At 36.6% G+C, this 20,999-nt stretch overlaps 2 protein-coding genes across 2 annotated transcripts; one reads left to right on the plus strand and one right to left on the minus strand.

The window, feature by feature from the left end:
- Positions 1-11,077: 11,077 nt before the first annotated feature.
- LOC122062491 lies at positions 11,078-11,557 on the minus strand. The gene has a single exon (XM_042626136.1). The coding sequence runs from the start codon at positions 11,555-11,557 to the stop codon at positions 11,078-11,080; it is 480 nt and encodes a 159-aa protein (XP_042482070.1).
- A 4,585-nt stretch (positions 11,558-16,142) lies between these two features.
- LOC122062497 (mini zinc finger protein 2-like) lies at positions 16,143-16,808 on the plus strand. The gene has a single exon (XM_042626142.1). The coding sequence runs from the start codon at positions 16,239-16,241 to the stop codon at positions 16,611-16,613; it is 375 nt and encodes a 124-aa protein (XP_042482076.1). The 5' UTR covers positions 16,143-16,238; the 3' UTR covers positions 16,614-16,808.
- The last annotated feature ends 4,191 nt before the right edge of the window (positions 16,809-20,999 follow it).

Consider the following 20,999-nt stretch of genomic DNA (forward strand, 5'->3'; position numbering starts at 1 on the left):
CGTCTACGCCATTATCTTCTCCTTTAAATCAGCTAAATGTGGAAGTCTCCAACCCAGCGTCAATCTCTCTCATTTCAAAATCTCACAACAGATTGGTGGAAGGGGGTGGTATCTAAATCGTATTGGAAACTACCAATTTGAGCTCTACGGTTTTAGGAAAAGATAAGGAGGGGATTGAGGTGGAAAGTGGGGAGGAATCTGGGTCAGAGGATGGATCTAGATATGGATCAGATCCAAACCCAATAGAGCTTCAGGAACGCCGTGGAAAATCTGGAACCAGCTAATTTTCAAACGATGGTGGAGGCAGCCATTCTAGAGGATGTTCATGAGGGTGATGTTGAAATTTCAGAGGCACATTATCCATCTCGGAGGAGAGTGGGTTGTGGCCAAGGGGGATGCTCAACACCAAGCACTACCGATGTAAGGGAGGAACATGTGGTTTCTTCCTTACCGTTGGTGGAATGTTCAAGGGGGATAGTTTCTATGCTTCATTCCGAAATGGGTGTGGTGAGAGAAAAGGAGGATGGTGGTGCACCAAAGGGAGGGAAGCAGAAGAAAAAATTTGTAGGTCAGACCAAGAAGTCTTACAAGGGTCACCCATCAAAACAGTGATTAATGCGGGTTCTTTACTGGAACATTCATGGTGTAAGGAAGGTTGCTGGTACTAAAGCCTTGTATTCGATGTTGAGGGAGCACGCTCCTGATGTAGTATGCTTGGCTAAACTAATGGTTCAGGTATGTAAATTTCCTGCACTATTTTTTAGTAAGATGGGTAATGCAGTAAATTTTATCTCTAATGTTAGATATGATAAAGTCCCAAATTTATGGGTAATTTGGAGGAATGGTATTCAATGCCCTGTAGTTGCTGCGATGTCAGAGTAGCATATTTCTATTGAGTTTGAATGGTTTGGAAGCAGGGTGGGGATGTCTTTTGTTCATGCCAGCTCTTTCAAGGCTATTCGTCATCAATTGTGGCTGGATTTGGAGTTGCAGGTCTCTATATTGATTCCCTGGTCACTGATTGGGGATTTTAATGCAACTCTAGCATCACATGAGAAGAGAGGTCTTGGTTCTTTTAATCTGGGCTCGACGACAGAGTTCAGGCTATGGTGGATGTGTGTATATTGCTTCCGATTCTTTCTCAGGGTAAAAAGTATACATGGACAAATAATCGGAGGAGGGGTAATGTGGCTGCGGTGTTGGATCGTAGTTTTTGTAATGAAAGATGGCTCGATATCTTTAAGAATATTAAGCAAAGGGTTCTACTGTCTTCAGTATCTGACCATGCGCCTTTGTTAATTGTGTCTAACTCAGTCCCTAAGCCTCATAATATCCCATTTCGGTTTCATGGTTTCTAGATGGATGATGTTAGTTTTTATTCTGTGGTGAAGGAGGTGTGGAATGTGCAAATAGGGGGTGATCCTATTTTTGTTCTAGCTCAGAAGTTGAAGTGGGTTAAGGAAAAGTTAAAGGCTTGGGCGAAAGTGACTTTCCCCAACCTAAATGAAGAGGTGGAGAAGGCTAAACAGGAGCTAAAGAAGGTTCAGGATGAGATTGAGGAGGTGGGAATGACAGATGATCTGTTTAGCAAGGAGGTTGATGCAAAAACAGTATTATTAAAGGCAAATCAGATGCAAGAAAAACTATGGTCTGAGAAAGCTAAAATGAGGTGGATGAAAAATAGCAACTACAACTCAAAAATTTTTCATCTCTTAGTGAAGCTGAGTAGGGCAAACAATTAGATAACCTCTCTAAAAAGGAGGACAGTTCATGGGTCTCAGATTATCAGGGTATTTCTTCTTATATTTCTGATTTTTTTTATAAGTTTCATGAAGCATCTCCTATCTCTGTTCACAATGATCTGTTGGATTGTATTCCAAAGGTGTTGGGTGAGGAGGATGTGGAAGTTGTCCCGGGTCTGGATGAAATAAAAATGGTTGTTTGGGATTTGGATCCTGCAAGTTCGCCAGGCCCTGACAGATTCCCAGGCAGTTTCATTAGGAAATGCTGGGAGGTTATTGAAGGTGATTTTTGTAAGGCTGTGAAGCTTTTTTTTTTTTTTTTTTTTTTTTTTTTTTTTTTTTTTTGTCTTTGGGAAGTTGCCTAAGGGAATAAACAATTGCTTTATTTCCTTGATCCCAAAAGTGGAGGGTGCCTCTTCCTTAGATAAATTTCATCCTATCTGTATGGGAATTTTTTTTTGTAAAGTCTTAACAAAAATTATGTCTTCAATACTTCTTATATTGCTTCCTAGATTGATATCAGAAAAATAGGGAGCTTTCCAGAAGGGGAAAATCATCTTAGCAAATATCAGTCTAGCCTCTGAATTATCAAATCTGATGCATTCAACGGTTAGTGGTGGTGTATGGGGCTGAAGTTGGATGTGCAGAAAGCTTATGATTCGTTAGCTTGGGATTTTTTGTTTGCAACCCTGGAGAAATTTGATTTCTCCTCAATGTGGATTTCTTGGATTCACCATCTTTTGATCTCTTCTAGAATTTCAGTTTTGGTGAATGGAGGTCCAATGGGTTTCTTTGAGGTGGGAAGAGGTCTGCGGCAAGGCGACCCTTTATCCCTCATTTTATTTATTTTGGCAGAAGAGGTGTTTTGTAGAGGGCTCAGATGTTTGGTGAGTAATGGGATGATTAAGCTTCTTCCAGGTCCTCTAGGTGTGTCTACTCCTTCCGACTTATTATTTGCAGATGATATATTTATTTTTATGGATGCTTCTGCTAAGTATGTGAGAAATCTTCAGGCTATTCTAGTTAATTATTAGGCTTTTTCTAGCCAGAAATTTAATCTTGAGAAAAGCAGTTTGTTTTTTGGAAATGTGATTGTTCACAGAAAGCATTTTATAAGTGAATATTTGGGAATTCAGTCAATGAGGCTGCATACCAAATATTTGGGTGTAAAACTCTTCAAGAGAAGAGTAAGAAGTGATCACATGTTGCCTTTGATGGATAAAATAAAGAAAATGTTGTCGGGTTGGAAGGGAAGTCTCCTCTCTATGGCAAGAAGGTGGAGCTCATGAGATTAGTTATAACAAGTATCCCAATTCGTAGTTTTGGGATTTATTGGTGGCCAGAGAGCTCTATCAAGTTGGTGGAAAGATGGATGCGCAATTTCATTTGGTTAGGAGATCTGGAGAAAGGGAAGAAGATAGTGGTAAAGTGGGATGATGTTTGTAAACCATTTTGAGGGAAGGTGGTTTAGGTATAAGGAGGTTACGTGATGTGAATTTTGCATGTTTGTCTAAACTTGTATGATAGATTAAACATGAAAATTCTCTAATGAGTTCCTTTCTTCGTGCTCACTTCCTGAAAGTTGATGGATCTTTGAAATCTAGTCATATTTCCTCTTCGATATGGCCAGGTCTTAAGAAGATCTGGAGGTGGGTTGAATCTCATGAGCAGTGGACAATAGGCAACAGTTAGAAGATAAATTTCTGGAGAGATAGCTGGTTGGGCAATAAGTCCATGAAAGCTCTATCAGGTTTACAATCAGTTGCCTTTGATTCAATGCAAGCTAAGGTTTCAGACTTCATTAGCCAAGGTGTGTGGAATTTCCCCCCTGTTGAATCTGCTTTTATAGAAGATGTAATAGCTCAAGCAAATGGAATCCGAGTCACTGCCTTGGAGGACAAATGCTATTGGAGTTTAACTTCATCAGGTGTTTTTACTATCAAATCAGTTTGGGAGAGATGGTTAGAAGGGAATCGTCTAAGGTTGGGTGGTTTTCCTTGATTTGGAATTCCCATCTCCAACCTAGACAAGTTGTTATTGGTTGGAGATTGATGAAAGGAAAATTACCTATGGACGATAATGTTAAAAAGCGAGGGGTGGCATTGGTGTTGCAGTGTAATCTCTATGGTCAAGCAGAGGAGTCCAGATTTCATTCTTTCTTTGAATGTTCCTATGCGACCTCTCTATGGCAGAAATTTTGTGGATGTTTTGGGATTAATTGGCCTATTGAAGATGTAGACAGATGGACTGCTTGGTGGAAGGCTCAGGCTAAGATGGTTTCATTCAAGAGCTTGTGGATGAAGGGGTTTGCTCTGGTTCCTTATTTTGTTTGGATGAAGATGAATGGTAGAAGATACGATGGAGTGTATAAATCAGTGGAATGCTTTTTTGTTTTGCTGAAAAATGAGATAAGTGCTCATTCTCTAATTCATACAAGTTCAGCCATTTCCATTTCGGATTTGCTATGTGCTAGAAGACTTGGTTTTTCAATGGTGAGGAGCAGACCTCGGGAAATCTTTCATATTTTCTGATGTCCTCCCCAGGCAGGCTAGGTTAAACTCAATACAGATGGTTGTTCAATAAGAAATCTAGAGAAGTCTAGAGCAGGGGTTGTGATTACGAATGATAAAGCTGAGGTGATCGCGAATTTTAGAAGTTCCTTAGGTGTTCGTACAAACTTTGAGGCGGAATTCATGGCGCTTATGATTGGGATTGAAACTGCTATTCAGCTGAATGTGCAGTGGATCTCGATAGATTGTCACTCAGTTGCGGTTGTAACTCTCTTTCTGAAAAGAAAGCCCCCTTGGATAGCTCGTTAGAGATTGTAGAACTACTGGCCTTTTTTGGAAGAGATGGAGTGGAAAATTTCCCATTGTTATCGTAAAGCAAACTCAATAGATGATTTTTTGTCTAAATCAGCTGCCCGGTTAGAAGTATCTAGGCTGGTTATGGTGTGGCCAACTCTGCTTAAGATGGATCTCGATATGGATGCATCTGGGCGTCCTAGATCTAGATTTTGCTAGTTTGTTTATTTGTCTTAGTTTTTATGGTTGATTAGTGTGTTTGCCCTATTCTCCTGATGGCAATGCCGAAGGTGGAACTTGTGCATTCCCTTCTTGACCAAGTGAGAGGCGAGGGTGGTCCTTCCCTCCCTCTTTTGTTGTACATTATTTATTTTTTCTTTTTATAATTAATATACATGAATTTCTAGCAAAAAAAAAAAGTAACCTGGACCCCGAAGGTACAAATTTACCTGTGTAAATGATTCCCAAAACGTTCGATTGGGGCTCATCCCTTCATCACTCACTAGAGGGGGGTGCTTCCTTGCCCCCTTCAACCCCCATGGCCCACTTATCGGTGAGTGGGATCGTTCTGTTATTGACGAAGAATAATAGTACTTTCTAGATTAAGCCGAGATCAGGCTTCACCAATAACTGGCAACTTACCCTATCCAAGTTCTAAAACGAATTGCACAAACATATTTTACACATGCTACCCCTAAGAGCTGAAAAATATCATGTATTGAAATCTTTTCTAACTGCACCAACCAAGCAAACGCTTAATTTCTGGGTGGTATTTACTTCAAAATTTTGAGATAAGCATATCGGATTATTGGTCACTATGCAATGAACTGCCAGTTCCAGAGAAACTCGCCATGTGATAGAAAGAACACAAATATCTTCTGAACAAGTGGACGGCAAAGTAGGTAGGATTATCAGGAGGAAAAGAAAGAATTAAAACAACAAAAAGGATTTCCGTATTATTATGGAATACTACCGACCTCTACTCCAAATGCACAAGGAACCATTTGGGTCTCAATGATATTTGATGGATCTAATAATAGAGACACCCTTTTGGGTCTCTGATTAATTCCACTACTGCACGTACCAGTTTTGAAGAAGAAGTTCTTCCTGCATTTGATTGATTGCTCATAACCTTCTTGGTAATATTGACTTAGCAGAAGATAATGGGGAGTAAGGTTTGAAACTCTTTATCTGAATCAGACTAATTAACTGGAATCTACACCCTTTTTCCAGATGGGGTCAACAATGTCAGGAAAATTTAGAATTCCTAGTTGAGGTAAGTGTTTTAATAATTGTTTAAGCTTTTTTAAGCTGTTTCTCTTTCACAATTATGAAGATTACTTGACTTAAACAAGAAGATGATCAGAATTCACAACATTTTGAGATTCAAACTCTATATAGTTAAAAGCCCATTTCTTTTCAAATCCCAGGCTTTATTTGGTAAGCTTGGATAAAGTATCTTCCTATCTGAGGAAAATATAAATTCTTTTAAGATGGGAATCACTATCAGGTTGTATTGCCCCAAGTTATCCATCAAGAGTCCAGAAGGTATGAGGTGTGGTTGGGTGGTTACCTAAAAAGAGGAATAAAGGAGAACCTTTTTCTCCAAGAATGGAATTTTTCATATCATAGGGTGTTAGGAGGTCATTTCGCTCTTTTTATATTGGATAAGTCTTTTTTCCTTTATATATATATATATATATATATTTTTTTTTAATATATATTCTTAAGTCCCACTACGGTTTCTTTTACGGATTAATTTTAATTTGTTTGACTTTATACACCTTTTTTTTTTTATATAATTAATGGGTATCAATTGTCTAGAAGGTGTGTGGTGTATTGTAAGGTTTAAAATGTTTATCGTCAAAAGTTTTTTTTTTTATTTAAAATCAATATGATCAACATTTTAAAAGGAAAAAGTAAATTGGAGTAGACAAGATGCTCCATTAGAGCCACCAAAAGCCAAAAACCTGAGACCTTTTTTACCATCCATCACAAGAGGGGTTGGGTTGGGTTGGTGAGAAACAAATGACCTCATCTTTCATTATCCCTCCCAAACAGCAATCATTCATGTCTCTACTCCCAATCTATCTAGTCCTTATCAGTATTCTTCTCTCTCTCTCTCTCTCTCTCTCTCTCTCTCTCTCTCATATATATATGTAAATATGGGCCCAGATATTAAAGGTTTAAAGCGTAGCATAACATTTCAAAAAATAAAAATCTTATCATCAAACATATCAATATGAATTTCAGGAGACAAGCGATGCTAGATATTTGAGGGCGATGAGGTCCATTTTAAATCTCTCTCTGAGAAAGAAGATAGTATTATCAATCGGATGTTGACGAGACACTGTGATGGTTCTCCAATCGCGAATCGCCTAGTCATTTTCTATTTTATCATTTATGGAAAACAGAATTGACTAATGATAAAAAGGGTTTAGATAGAAAGATCTTTTTTCATTTTTTCACCGTCGAAGATTTTGTTTAGGTGATATATATTCCTACCACTGACATTGTAATCAGCCAAACTATCTCCCAACTCAGATATCTAGTATTCACCTACTACTATACTCTCTCTCTCTCTCTCTCTCTCTCTCTCTCTAGAGTGTGGACACCATATGGGTCTTGGGTTGTATTTAGTATTTACAGTGTGTGGATTAAGTTCTTATACGAGAATCGTTCTTGTACGATCTGATTCACACAAATGGAACTCACCATAGGGTTTTTCCTTGACTGAATTCCATCCGTGTGGGTCAATCTCGTACAAGAATGGTTCTCATACGACAACTTGATCCATTCTTAAATTTACAAGTGAATTCATATTAAGAGGCATTTCTAAATTACAGGAGTTAGGGGGATGCATTTGATGTATGAATGTTTGACATTCCATCTTGGATAGAAAAAGAAAATGAGCTATCAATCAATCTTGTACCAAAAAATATCATTTGCTTAGGTAAGCAAAGAATTTATTAAAAAAGAATGAAGGGAATATAAAGATGCTCAAATGGGTAAAACAAAACAAGCTCAACTCCATCTCCACCTTCGGTGTTGCCATCAACAGAGAGGAAATCAGGATAAATGAAATGAAAACCAAGATTCAAGAGAATCTGAACCTTTGTTTTCTAGTAGCATCTCACTCTATATCATTAAAAGAAAACCTTTAGGGAATAACCCAGTCAGTAGAGATACGGGTTGCAACTGCATGTTTGTCTAATCCATCAACCACAGTATTATTCTCCCTAAAGCAATGATGAATTTTCCATCATATGTTCTGTAGATACCCCAAAAAGAGAAGCCATTTGTGTTTGTACTTCCATGGGACTAGATCACAGCTTTTGAGTCGCATTCAATGTCATTCCATGATGTATATTTCATTATTCCATCATAACATGTACGTTTTTTTATATTTTTTGTTTTTCTTCTCTCCAAAATTTAAATAGAATGATATTGGCTGCAAGTTTCAGTTGAGCATTGGCCTAAGTCTTAGGGAGAGAATGCATATTCGACTCTCCAATTCATTGGATGTGAGATAATCTACAATTCCCCCAGGCCGGCCTCTCCTCTTACGGCTGGAACGCCACCCCTGGCTGTCATATATAATCTCTTCCTCTCTCTTTCATTACAATTTTTTTTTTCAAAATTTAAATAAAAAAGAAACCCTTGCACGTCCATTCTCACTCATTCCCCTCTTTTCCTTGCCACTTTCATGATTGATTTGTTCATTCTTAAAGTTGAAGAAGGATATCTTAAGAGTGAAACATGTCTAATTTTATGGACCCTTTGAACCATGTAATGCCAACTACTGATATCCGGACCATTATATATATATATATATATATTGATTGGATGTCCAGTTCTTATTACTTCTCGAGGACCCATAAACTTGGACCCACATCCAATGCAAAACCCTTATAGTGTTAAGCTAAAGTAATTGAAATACTATACAAAGATAATGGGAAACAGTAAAACCCTAAACTCATACTGGGAATCAATCCAAGCTTTAGAGAGTGAGTTAATTTTCTTTAGAAATTTCAAAATTAATTCATACGATAAAATATGGGTTAAATTGAATTTTGCTGAGACTTCTCCAAATAAATGCATATCAAGCGGTGATTGAAATACTTTACCAAAATGCAATGGAAACAGTAAAATCCTAAACGTAGATTGGATGTCAATCCAAGCTCTAGAGAGAGTGAGTTATGTCCCCCGAAGATTAGTCAAGGTGTGCATAAGCTGACCCGAACACCTTGGTTAACAAAGCAAAAAAGTTATGTCCATTTTATCAAGGGTGATTGGAACAAACTATCCGGGGTTAAGTCAGTGGTCGTGTACCATTCGACTGGTGATTGAATTTTTTGTCAAAACTGCTAAATAATCACTATAAAATGGGAAATCTTCAATGGCTATGTCCATGCGGTCGACTGGTTGAGCCAAAATTAGAGCCATTTGAGACTCTTTAGGCCACTCTTTTGATCATGCGTTCACCTCTTTAAATAGGGATTTCGGAAGAGTTTCTATAAGACTTTTGACATTAGGTGGCACATTTTGTGTAGGGTTTTAAATCTTACTGAGAAAAATTATGGAGCTTTCCTCTTACATATCTTACCTTATAGAGGTTATGTAATTCCATTCATATATTCGACTTTAGGAGCCATTGTTGTAATTGAGTGGAAACACTCAAAAATACTTTTGAAATAAAGTTGTAGTTGGGGACTGAATCTTTGATGTTGCAAGGATTGTAAGTAATAGCCAATTAGCCATATCAGAACCTTCTGTCACCTCTATCTTGATTGGTGAATTTTTGGCTATTATACTGGCATTATTCATGCCATTGTCAACAACAATGACACTCTTCAAGGTCGAATCTCTTATCAATGATATCGTACAATTATCTTTTTATGTTTTGAACTGTTCTGAGGATCCGGTTCCTCTCCTTACCGCTCATCATTCAGCTCAGTCCATAGTTATCTGGACGAGCGTCACGTGGTAAAGCGATGATCTAATGATTCGAGAAAAACCGTAGAAAACAAGGCGATGACAAAGGCTCGGAGAATGAGGCAACAAGAACCGTTTGGATTATCGCCTAATCACATGGCACTTGCCCAGGTAACTATGGGTAGGACCTAGGCAATAGGGACTATGGAGAAGAGCCAAATCGCTGTTCTGAAGTGTAAAACAAGTTGGTCTAATTTCATTTTTTTCCCTTTTTGGTAAACACTTGGCCTAATTCTAATTCGACTCTCCTTGGCTTACTTACTTTGTGCCTCATAAGCTTTGGGTATTTCGCGTCATTCTTCTTTGTATATTTCTTTTAATTAAAAAAAATAAAATAAAAAGGGATTGAGTTCTCTACCTTGGAGCATAGTGTATTATAGCGTTCTGTGTGTGTGTGTGTCTCTCTCTCCTCCCATAATAGGGGATGTAAATGAATAGTGAAAATTTCATATTCTATCCGTGTTCAAATCCGTTTAGGAGTTTTCAAATCCAAAAATTTTGGCTTCCGAACAATATCTAGATACCTGCCAAACTCCCAGTTTTCAGATATGATATTAGTTTTTAAAATCTATCAGATATAAGATCGGATTTGGATATATCATGCGGTAAATGGATTCAGATTAAAAATAGTAATGAATCCGAGTTGAATCCGATCCATTTACATCTCTAGAATAGATATGTCATTTCATAAGGAGAGGAGAGAGATAGACACTGGACAACTCTAACGTGCGCTAAACCCCCGTACCAAGAACATTATTCTCCCAAAAAAGTTTACTGAAGAACCAGGTCTACTTTCTATGTTTCAAATCTGTCCAAAATATCATACCAGCTGATGCGTACTGGACCTCTTGACCTATCCGAACACTAAAATTTCCTCTTCAAATATTTTCTTGTATCCTTCATTTTTCTATCTTGGCTCAATGACAGGTACATTATATCTTACGGTTTGGGTTCCCTAAATGGGCAATGAATACCCGATCCATTTTATGCTCCTGATAAGTTGGTGTCAATTGCATGTAATAAGATATTTTAAGTATTGTGGAAGACATCTTGGGTCTTAAAAAAATTTTGTTTTTCCTTATATCTTATTGCTTTTAATTTGTGATCAATGACTATATTGTCCGACACATTTGATAATTGATTATGCTTTTAGGTTGGTTTGTCTTTTGGTTGGTAGGAGAGTGATAGGAGTCTTCCTCTTTGATTGATTGAAGCTTTTAAGGCGTTGGATTTTTTTTTTTTTTTTTAAGGCTTTTAATGTTATGCTTTTTCCTTGTTCGAGTCCTACATTGTCTACATAGAAATTCAAGAACACGATTCAAGTAGAATAACTATAAGGATTCAAGATGTACCTGGCACTGTTCGTATGCTGGAGATGATTGTAAAATTCCAATAAAACCTTCTTTTTCTTCTTTGTTCCAATAACTATAAGGATTCAAATTGTACCTGGCACCGTTCAAGATGTACCAGGCACCCTACTGCCATCAGTAGAGAAGAAATCAAGCCAAGCAAATGTCAACTAACAAGATCCAAAATTCAAGAAGATCTGAACCTTGGCTTCTCAGCAACATCCCATTCTATGTCAATGATGCTGAATCTTGGAGGAGCACTCCACTCCTTAGATGCTCTTGTTGTTGCAGCATGCTTTACTAGACCATCTGCAACCATGTTAACTTCCCGAAGGCAATGATGAATACGCCGATTGATCCTATTCAGGAAATCGGTGTAGAAGAGCCACATCTGTTCGAAAATCCATGGGATCTTTTTCTCCATAACACACCAAACCACAGCTTCCGAACCATATTCCAAACCAATCCACTTTAGATCAAAAAGCTTAGCAACACGGATTGCTTTGAAGAATGCTGCAAATTCTGCACTAAAATTTGATATTACCTCTAGGAACGAGGCAAAGCAAAAAATAGCAACACCCAGATAATTCTGCACAATCCCGCCAGCTCCTATAAGACCTGGATTATCTAATGAACATTCATCTATGTTGATTTTATAACAACCCATTGGTGGAGAAACCCAAAATATTTCTTTAATCAATTTAGGCCTAAGGGTGGCCCTCACCAATTGAAGAAATGTAGACAACTGTGAAGGAACCTTCGTAGACTTAATAGTCATAGGGAACCCTATTGATCACAGGTCAATCTTGAATTTTTCAATTTTCAATTTCTCCTTGTTTCTCTTTTTTGGGAGAGGAAGAGGGGAATGTGTAACTAAGGTTACAGGGACCAATACTAGTATTTATAATATTATTCCAAACCTTAACATTACTTCCATAATAAGTTAAGTCGGCTTATCCCTATGATTAATGGATCGAACCATACAGAGACTCACACTAACTGGCTAACCCAGTAATCAATTAAGCCCATTAAACTGAAAATTTTCTAACACTTTCGAAAAATACAAAAGAAAATCCAAACCATTTCCGCCGCCATGTTATATATCTATAGGGAGAAAGAACACTGCTAGGCTGCATAGCATGCGCTAATGCCTCCCTGTGTCTATTTCTTTTTCCCTTCTATGAAATGACATATTTACCTTATATTGTAGGACAAAGATAGACAGAGGGTAGCGTTGGCTTATCCTACGCAATTGACAAGGAACTCAATCTTTTTTCTTTTTCTTTTTTTCTTTCTTAAGATCAGCAAATGAATTATATTAAAGGATGAAAGAAAAAATACAACTTGCAATGATGACAGCCCAAAACCATAAACGTAGGGCCAACACATCCACCTTCAACATTGGCATCAGCAGACAAGAAACCCCCAAAAAGGAAAAACAGTCAAGTAAACCTGAAACAAGGTTTACCAAGAGCTTCCCAACTTAATTCATCCTGCGAGAACCTAAGGGGTGGGGATTTGGAAATAGAAGAATATCTTCAAACCATAACGTGTTTTGCTAACCTATCCGCCATCATGTTGACTTCCTGAAAGCAATAAGAAATCTTTCAAGATATATATTCAAGTAACCTTTAGAATACAAGCTTTAAACGTTTCATAAACTACATGAAAATAGCAAGGTTAAGTTAAAATAGAAAAAAGAAACACACCCTAACAGTGTGGTCCATGCGCCTAGACACAAAGGGAGGTGAAATGATACTCCCACCCCCATCAATGTTCATGTACAATCCCTCATTGGCCTCCATGCTAATGCGGGGACTACGCAACCAGAAGCTTTCTTAAAATATTCTGACAGCAATCTCTCCGGTCACTTGAAAGCGCTTGCGATAAGAAACTGATTCAAGGGTGGTCGAGGGGAGAAAGATGGCACTGACTCAATATGGAAAATGTTGACCTCAGGAACCACAATATGCACAGGTACAAAGAAGTATTTCAAATTCGAGCCATGTCTCCAACTCTGACTTAATATTTTCTTACCCGTTAAAATTGTACTTATCTTTCTTAGCATTATTTAACCATCTTTTTTTTTTTTTTTTTGGATCCATTACATTAGAGTTTGTTAAGTTTTATATTGTGTTACGAAAGAATAAATTAGATAATTCCATCATATACTATTACTTTTATAAATTAGATAATTTCATATATATGCTTTTTCATTCTTTTTTACACTAATATAAGAAAAAGACCACCCCCATAAGAAGAATTTTTTTCATAATTTTTAAACAATCATTTCTTTTTCCCCTTTACTTCCCACAAAAAAAAAAAAAAAAAAAAAAAAATTAAGACAAGGAGAAAAATAATGTAAGAGAAGGGAAAAAAAATTTACCGGCACCTTGAACATATGAGTAAGAGGATTCTACACATGTCTTCCAATTGGGGATGGTGATTTAGTACAAATAATAATTCAAAATGTTATATGAGGAAAAACAATAGTGCAGCATGCACCTTTTTTTATGGTAATGTTTATATCACTTGAAATATTTCTATAAAGTAAAAGAACATGTATTTTTCCGGTAATTCTCTCTCTCTCTCTCTGACTATGACCCTCCTGTATATGAATCATGAGGCTTTTTTTATGTTACTACTAAGATTAATTGAAATAATTATTAGAACCTAAAAGCATATTGATAAAATACAAGTATTTCAAACCCCCCCCCCAAAAAAAAAAAAAATCCTTTTGGTAAGAATATAATATTTCATAGTACTCCGAATAGAAAAGATCATAAATGCTTTGAATTAGTTTAGTGAAAGCTTAAGAAAACTATTCATGCCTCTTCTAATGCATCACAAGTTCTTGCATATAAATTGTTGTAAAATGCTTTTACATGTTTTCATTCCAAGAATAATTAAGGATGATATTAAAAACTAGTCAAACGATTCGTACTCAACCTAATATGGTAAATATCATTGTCTACATGGCAATGATGTCCAAGTTGAGCTAGACAAATCTCTTGTGGCTAAATCCCTATTCTACAGTTTGAACTATAAATATTTCTCTATCTTCATTGGCAAGGGAATGTCCTTCACATTATTCTTCCTAACCTTCCCTTCTTTCTTGACTTTCCTAATCTTGCCCGATCCAAAGCCCTTCCAAGTTGTTGATTCAAATAGGGCAACTTAGAATCACCAACCAAATCAGAAACTCAATCCTAAACTTCAAAGTGGAAGATAGCAAAAGGAAGGTTCTTTGGACGTCGGTAAATGGGCAAAGAAGGAGTGGAACTATAAAATCACTAAAATGTTCACTAGGGTTCTTCTCTTGGTTCTTTAAACAAGAGCAATCTTTCACTATTCCCTTTATCTTTATATAAACAAAAAATTATACTTTGAGCCTTATGGGTTTGACAGTAGTACATGTTGATTCCAAATTTTTTTATAAGAATCGCTTGGGTTTGAAATTGTGCTATTTCAAAGAGTCTGGAGTGTTGTGAAATCAATGTATTCCTTTAAAGTGAAAGTAAAATTTTATAAGACATATATTTGACCAGCAATACCATATTGAAAATGAAGATGTTGAGATGAATGAGTGATGAGATTAGAAAGAAAAAAATAATAATGAATGAATAAATTAGAGATAATATAGAAGTAGCTCCAATACCTATGAACACATGCAACAGAGGCCTTTACATGCACTAATATGGAGGAGTGATTTAACTCAAATCAAATGAGCTAAAAGAGTCAAGGGTATGCTTAAAATGACCCTAAGTGAAATGGTAAGGAAAGACAAATAGTTTAGGACTTGTAACAACTATGACTTTGAATAGAGCTGATTGGAGGGGGAAAAAAAATCATATACCCAACTCCATTTAATTGGAATAAAGCTAAGTTGAACTGAGTTGAGTTAAGATGCAAATCTGCTATCTTAATATACATATGATACAAATTCTTTTAAATCCTTATACTTATGCACATTGCATCATTCTGTTCTTGGCTTAGCTATTTCTAAATACACTATCATGTATATTTTAAGAAATTGCTTAGAATTGTTTGATGATGGTATAAGTTAATACTTTTAATGGCTATCATTACAACATGGTTTACAATACCATTAAGCACCTCTTGCTGTTACAAATTAAGAAACAATGGGTTAACAGAACTTTTGAAGGTGGAAATTATATTATAGAGTAATAGAACGAATCTACAACCCCACCAGCACCATCACCACCAAAAATTGAAAAGAAAACAAAATCATCATTATTGGAAGCTTATGGTGCGTAACATAAGGTCATCCCACCAGATTTTGCTATATTGTTTATTGAAATGTATTGGATGAAAGTAAAGAGAGAAGGCAGATACTATATAACCGTACAGTTTGGCAACCATAGTTATCATCCCCACGTTTTTAGGTCACTAGACAACCATTGTTGCTATCGTTTCAAGGGTCCCACCCTCCTTTTAAATATCTACCTGGTCCCACCGGAATTAGGTCCAAAGCTTAGCTTAGCTGGTCATTCTATAACAAACCAATCAATATTTCCAATACAAAGAAAGGGATTCCCTTCATTTTTAGGTTCCTCTTATTACTATACACGTGTAAATCCAGTTGAACCAATCAGGACACGAAATGAAAGTATTGTGAGGATAATATGGTCCTCACAATATGACTTTAGGGTTCAGGCCGGAATCCCTGTTAATGATCAAGCTACTCTTTTTGGGTGAATGATTAATATATTCAATGACGTTTAAGAATTCTTTCTCATTGAATTATAAAAAATAAAAAATAAATAAAGAAGAAAAAATAAGGAAAAATAAGAAATATAAGGAGAAAACTTCATAACAAAACAACAATCAATCCCTATTGCTTAATGAAGCTAAAGGGAAATCCAAAAAGAATACAAAAGGAAAGAGAGAACTCATAATCGCTAGGCATCAGGGCCAACTCTCTCTGAGAAGAAAAAAATACAAAAAAAAAGAGAGAACTCATAACCACTAAGCACCAGGACCACTTAGTTTGTGTACAACACCCAATTGGTAAGTTGGGAAATATCTCTACTGCAGTTTTCAGTAGAGGACCTAACGTATTTGTGAGTTGGAATTAGGAGGTTAGACAATCAATTCTAATGACCATTCTAGGGTTTCTTTTGTTCCTATACACAAGTAGTGACGTGATTAAGAAAAGTAAATATGGTCATGGGCTGTTTTATTCTTGTTCTTAACCCACAAGAGAAAGTCACACCCAGGAAATGGATGCTTATGAGTGCTATAAATATACAAGCTAGGGTTAGGGTTAGGGTTGGGTATAAACCAACTGAAGGATCTGATCAGCTTTGCTGCTAAGCTCCTCCCACATGCCGGTTTCTGGGTTTGGGTTTGGGTTTGGGTCTGAAGAGAAGTTATTTGAAGAAGGAAGTGAGGAATTAGGGTTTGGGAGTATGAAGAAGAGGGACGTAGTGGCCAAAAGAGATGAACAATCTTACAATAGCTATACTACGTCTTCTTCCACTGTTAGGAGTGTGAGATACGGAGAGTGCCAGAAGAATCATGCTGCTAGCATAGGAGGATACGCCGTCGACGGGTGCAGAGAATTCATGGCTAGTGGAGAGGAAGGAACGGCTGCTGCACTCAAATGTGCTGCATGTGGTTGCCACCAGAATTTCCACCGGAGGGAAGTCGTTACCGAGGTAGTATGTGAGTGTTCTTCACCTCCTTCCGGTGAGAAGTAAAAGGGGAAAAATGTTATTAATTTATATATAAGATGTTCATGTGATGAAATTGACTTATAGTTTTGATTTTGTTTATTGAGATTTCTGTGTATGCTTTTATTTTCTTCCATTCATGAAGACATGATTTCTGTAAAACCCTCTCCCCTTTCTTTGTAATGAGGTCTTAAGGAATAGAAGATGTTAATGTCTTGTGTACTTGAAGAGATCTAGATTTCTCTTTCCCTTTCACACAATCTTAGCCCAATTGTTGTAGTTTCAGTTCAAAGACTATAGAGTTAGCAAAGTGATTAACCCTTTAGTAGAGAAGTCTATTTTGGGAGACAATTAGCAATTGTATGATCAGGGGACTTCTTGTTTCTTCCAAAATATACTCCTAAGATTAGATCCACCCCAAGAATAGTCTCACTTTATTTTTGGCTTCTGATATCCTTTTCCTTGCCCTCTGTTGATCACTAGGAACCCCTTAGTGGTGTACCTGATCAATGACTTGTGTGTAATTAACTGTGATATGGATCAGAAAGAAGATTAGAACTTTTCAAGCATTAGCATTTCAAAGAATTTTTTTTATAGTTGAGTTTAGAAAGATTTGAGTTAGAGAAAACCATATTTATCAAAGCGTCTAGGCGACTGAAGGCGTTTGAGGAGATCCAAATGCAAGGCGACACTAACAAGGCGTCCAAGGTGCCCGTTTAGGCGACCAAGGCGCCTAGACGCCGTATCTAGGTCACATGTAGGAGCTTTTCTTCTCTGGCATTATATTCCTCTGTCCCATCTCCCCATACTTATTCAATTTGTCCTGGCACAACTTCTTGTTTAATGATTGAAGCCTTTTAATTAATTACGGTATAACCTATATATGGAACCACTTCAAGTATGATATTCCTTGGTATTAAAAAGTTTTTTGAGCTTAATTCTTGTCCCCTCTTCATTGGCATCTTTTATTAGATAAGGCAGTTTAATCCATAATGGCGAATCAACTAGTATATTTCATCGAGGTTAGACAGATATATGCCTCCAACAATGATTTCACAGAGCGGCCCACATATCTAATGTTTTGTTTCCATAAGGACAAGTTCTTTATTAATGTACTTGAAGGTTCTCAGTGTTATATTAATTAGGCTTCTAAGTAAGTGAAACCAGTAGTTTCAATAGGATTTATCTCTCTCTCTCTCTCTCTCTCTCTCTCTCTCTCTCTCTCTCTCTTTCTCTCTCATGTTGATCTAGTCTTTCTTGTTTGAGTTTCAGGTTGGTCTGCAGCCTGACTCTGTATCCATTATTTTTTAATTTTCACTTTTTTTAATATAAATGATCTTTTAACAAAAAAAAATATAATTCATGAGTTTTGTTTGATGTATTTTTGAATTATTTTCTTCTTAATAGAATTCTGATCTTCTAGCAAAAAAAAAATATTAAAAATAAAAAACAAATTATACAAAATTATAAAATATATATATATATATATAGAGAGAGAGAGAGAGAGAGAGATTATATATTATATAGTTTTCAGATCACTTGAGATAATATCATTGTTAATATAAAGCTTGTCACTCTGTGGCTTAGGCATATTCGACTAATAGGGTTGCCTTATGAAGGATTAAACTGAGCTTAAAGATAGTAACATGAGCAAAGGATTGCATAAGCAGTGAATTAAGTGGTATAAAAAATTTATGAGTGGATAGAGAAGGATGTGCTGCACATTTACCTACTCTTAGCAACTGAAGTGATTGAGCATCTGATTTGATGTAAAATATCTCCTAATTAAGTGGGTCTTTAATGGGTGATGAGTGATGATACCTACTTTCCTGTGCAATTGCAATCCTGCAAGATATTAAGGTAGGCATATTTCATGTCTATACATTCAAGTGTTAATACCTTAAATATCTCATAGGAGTTAGGACATTAGGAAGGTAGGCATCTGTCAATGTTACACATTCAAGAGTAAGGCATTCAATCTCTCTTTAGGTATGAGAGACTCTTGTAGCCACTCAATTAGATTTCTAGTTCAGCTTTTCCTCTTCTTCTTTTTGTTTTATTTATTTATTTATTTATTTATTTTGGTGATAACAAGGTCCAAGAAGGGTTGAACTCATGGCCTTTTAATTCCAAGGTGTTAGTCCTTACCACTTGAGCTACCCCGTAGGGGATATCTTAGATCTTTGTTCTCACAAATAGCCTCAAAAAGTCAAGAAAAGATATTTTTCTTGCACAATCATATTTTCAAGATGCCCAAGCATACAATAAGAAAGATCCAAGTTGGGAAGACATAATTAAAAGGTGTCCTCCCTGCCCCTCCTTTTATAAACTCAATACTGATGCTACCATATCCAAGATGAAGACTGAAGTGGGATTTGTTTTGAGAAATTCCAACGGTGACCCCAAGTTTGCTATCTTTGAGCCAATTTTTTTCTCATCTATTCTTCAAGGAGAAGCAATTGCAGTTCGGTGTGGGCTCTTACATAATATTGCTGAAGCAATTGACAACATTGAAGTGGAAACAGATAATCTTGAGCTTGCCACTATCTTAAGCAATAACCATGCAGATCCCAAACTTGAAGTTTTCGGTATTTGGACGGACATCAAATATCTGGTTACCTTTTTTCTTTCTTGTTCATTCAAGTATGTTTCTAGGGAGACTAACAGCGTCGCTGACTCCTTAGCTCGGAAAGCCACCTCCTTAGCGTGCAAAATGGTTTGGCCCTCTTCCACTCCTTGGATTTCTAATCTATGCAAATCGGACTCCTTGCACTGGTCACACATAAATATATAGACCCGTTTTTACCAAAAAAAATAAAATTAAAAGGGATCGAAAATGAAAGAAAGAGAAAATACAACAATAATAAGGAATGTGGATGTGCCATGATGTAGCAATATGCTGGGGGACTCCCCAAGTAAGCATGTCAATCGGTTAGGTTCTGGTTATTTGATTTGATTATGAGTGATGATGAGGTGAACTGAAATCGAACTGAGAATAGACTTGGTTCCATATTTGGATATTCAAGTCAATTTAATTTGGTTCGATTTGATTTTGATTTCAATTCAGTTCTGTAATACGATTTTAATTCGATTTTGTAACTCTGCTTTAATTCAGCTTTCAATTTGGTTCTATAATGCGGTGTTCACACCATCGCCAGACATGGCATTAGTATTAAAAAACCATATAAACTTCAAAAGAAGTTCTAGGAGACAACAGATCTGATAGTCACAATGAGTTAACCAGATAAACATTGAGTTTCATGTACTTTTATTTGTTTTTTCTAAGATCAACCAGAGGAATACCAAGTTCATTTCATAATGGCTGAACGTTAAGAAAAAAATGGTTATATCAAATCCAAATATTTATGAAGATGGTGTTGACAAACCCAACATCTGATGAAGCATAAGAGGTTGGGATCAGGAAAGGGTGAAAGTCAGAGGAAGGCAGTCTGCCACTTGCTGCGGTGGAAGGCATTAGTTCAACCATCATTTTTTGCATTTTCTCCATTATGACTTTTTACACATGGTGTTTAGTGCTCTTCATTACTTTCAGTGAAAGTTTAGTAGTTCTCATTCAATCCCGATATGACCGGGTCCATGTGATTGTGAGGTTAGCATAGACCCGCAAGACTAGTCAGGCCTAAGACCAAGATTCCCATCGTTAACCAAAAGGAAAAAAATCTCCATTATGAATTTTCATCCAAACCGTGAGAATACTATAATCTAACACACACACACAGAATATGGGCTCCTCAAAGGATGTGGTAAGTTGTAACCAATTAGAATATTAGGGAACACTAAAAAATTGTTAAAGAGAAACAATAATTTACCATGGGTGCAGCCCACAGGGTGCTACAGTTGAGAATCACTACCTTTCTTGCGTTTTTTTCTCTCATATATAATCACTCTAACAAGTCTAATGGCTAGGGGAAAAAAAAGATTTATTGTTGAAAATTTGGGATAGAAGAAAGGTGGAATAGAGAGGGAATCAAGTCACTCTCACTCACAGTCATAGCGCCATAGCCTCCTCAAAAAGGAATAGTGAAATTTTTTCTCTTAATGATACTATCATATTAGGGTTTTTCTTCTTTGTTTTATTTATTTATTTTTCTTTTTTTTTAAGGATAATTCAGTTTGGTTTTTATTCGAACCAATAGTTCATATATCCTAAATAATCGATCCAAGCCAAGTTGCATACTTATATACTCAAACTGTATTTGAACCAAATTAATTGGATTCGGATTGATCCGGTTTATTCAGCTCGATTTTGGATTCGGTATAGGATAATTGACACCCTTATCGCCAAGGGCCAAAGTAAGGACCCATCTTGGCTATAATCTCAAATGAGAGATTATCTTGAATTTGGACCTCCATCTTCTAAGGTTTCACTCTCTAGATGCTGTAGACCGCTAT

This window comes from Macadamia integrifolia, unplaced genomic scaffold, assembly GCF_013358625.1.
Source record: "Macadamia integrifolia cultivar HAES 741 unplaced genomic scaffold, SCU_Mint_v3 scaffold1051, whole genome shotgun sequence".
Classification (NCBI taxonomy): domain Eukaryota; kingdom Viridiplantae; phylum Streptophyta; class Magnoliopsida; order Proteales; family Proteaceae; genus Macadamia; species Macadamia integrifolia.

Excerpts from the sequence above, each read along its gene's own strand:
- LOC122062497 (XM_042626142.1), top strand. The coding sequence starts at position 16,239 with ATGCCGGTTTCTGGGTTTGGGTTTGGGTTTGGGTCTGAAGAGAAGTTA.
- LOC122062491 (XM_042626136.1), bottom strand. The coding sequence starts at position 11,557 with ATGGGTTGTTATAAAATCAACATAGATGAATGTTCATTAGATAATCCA.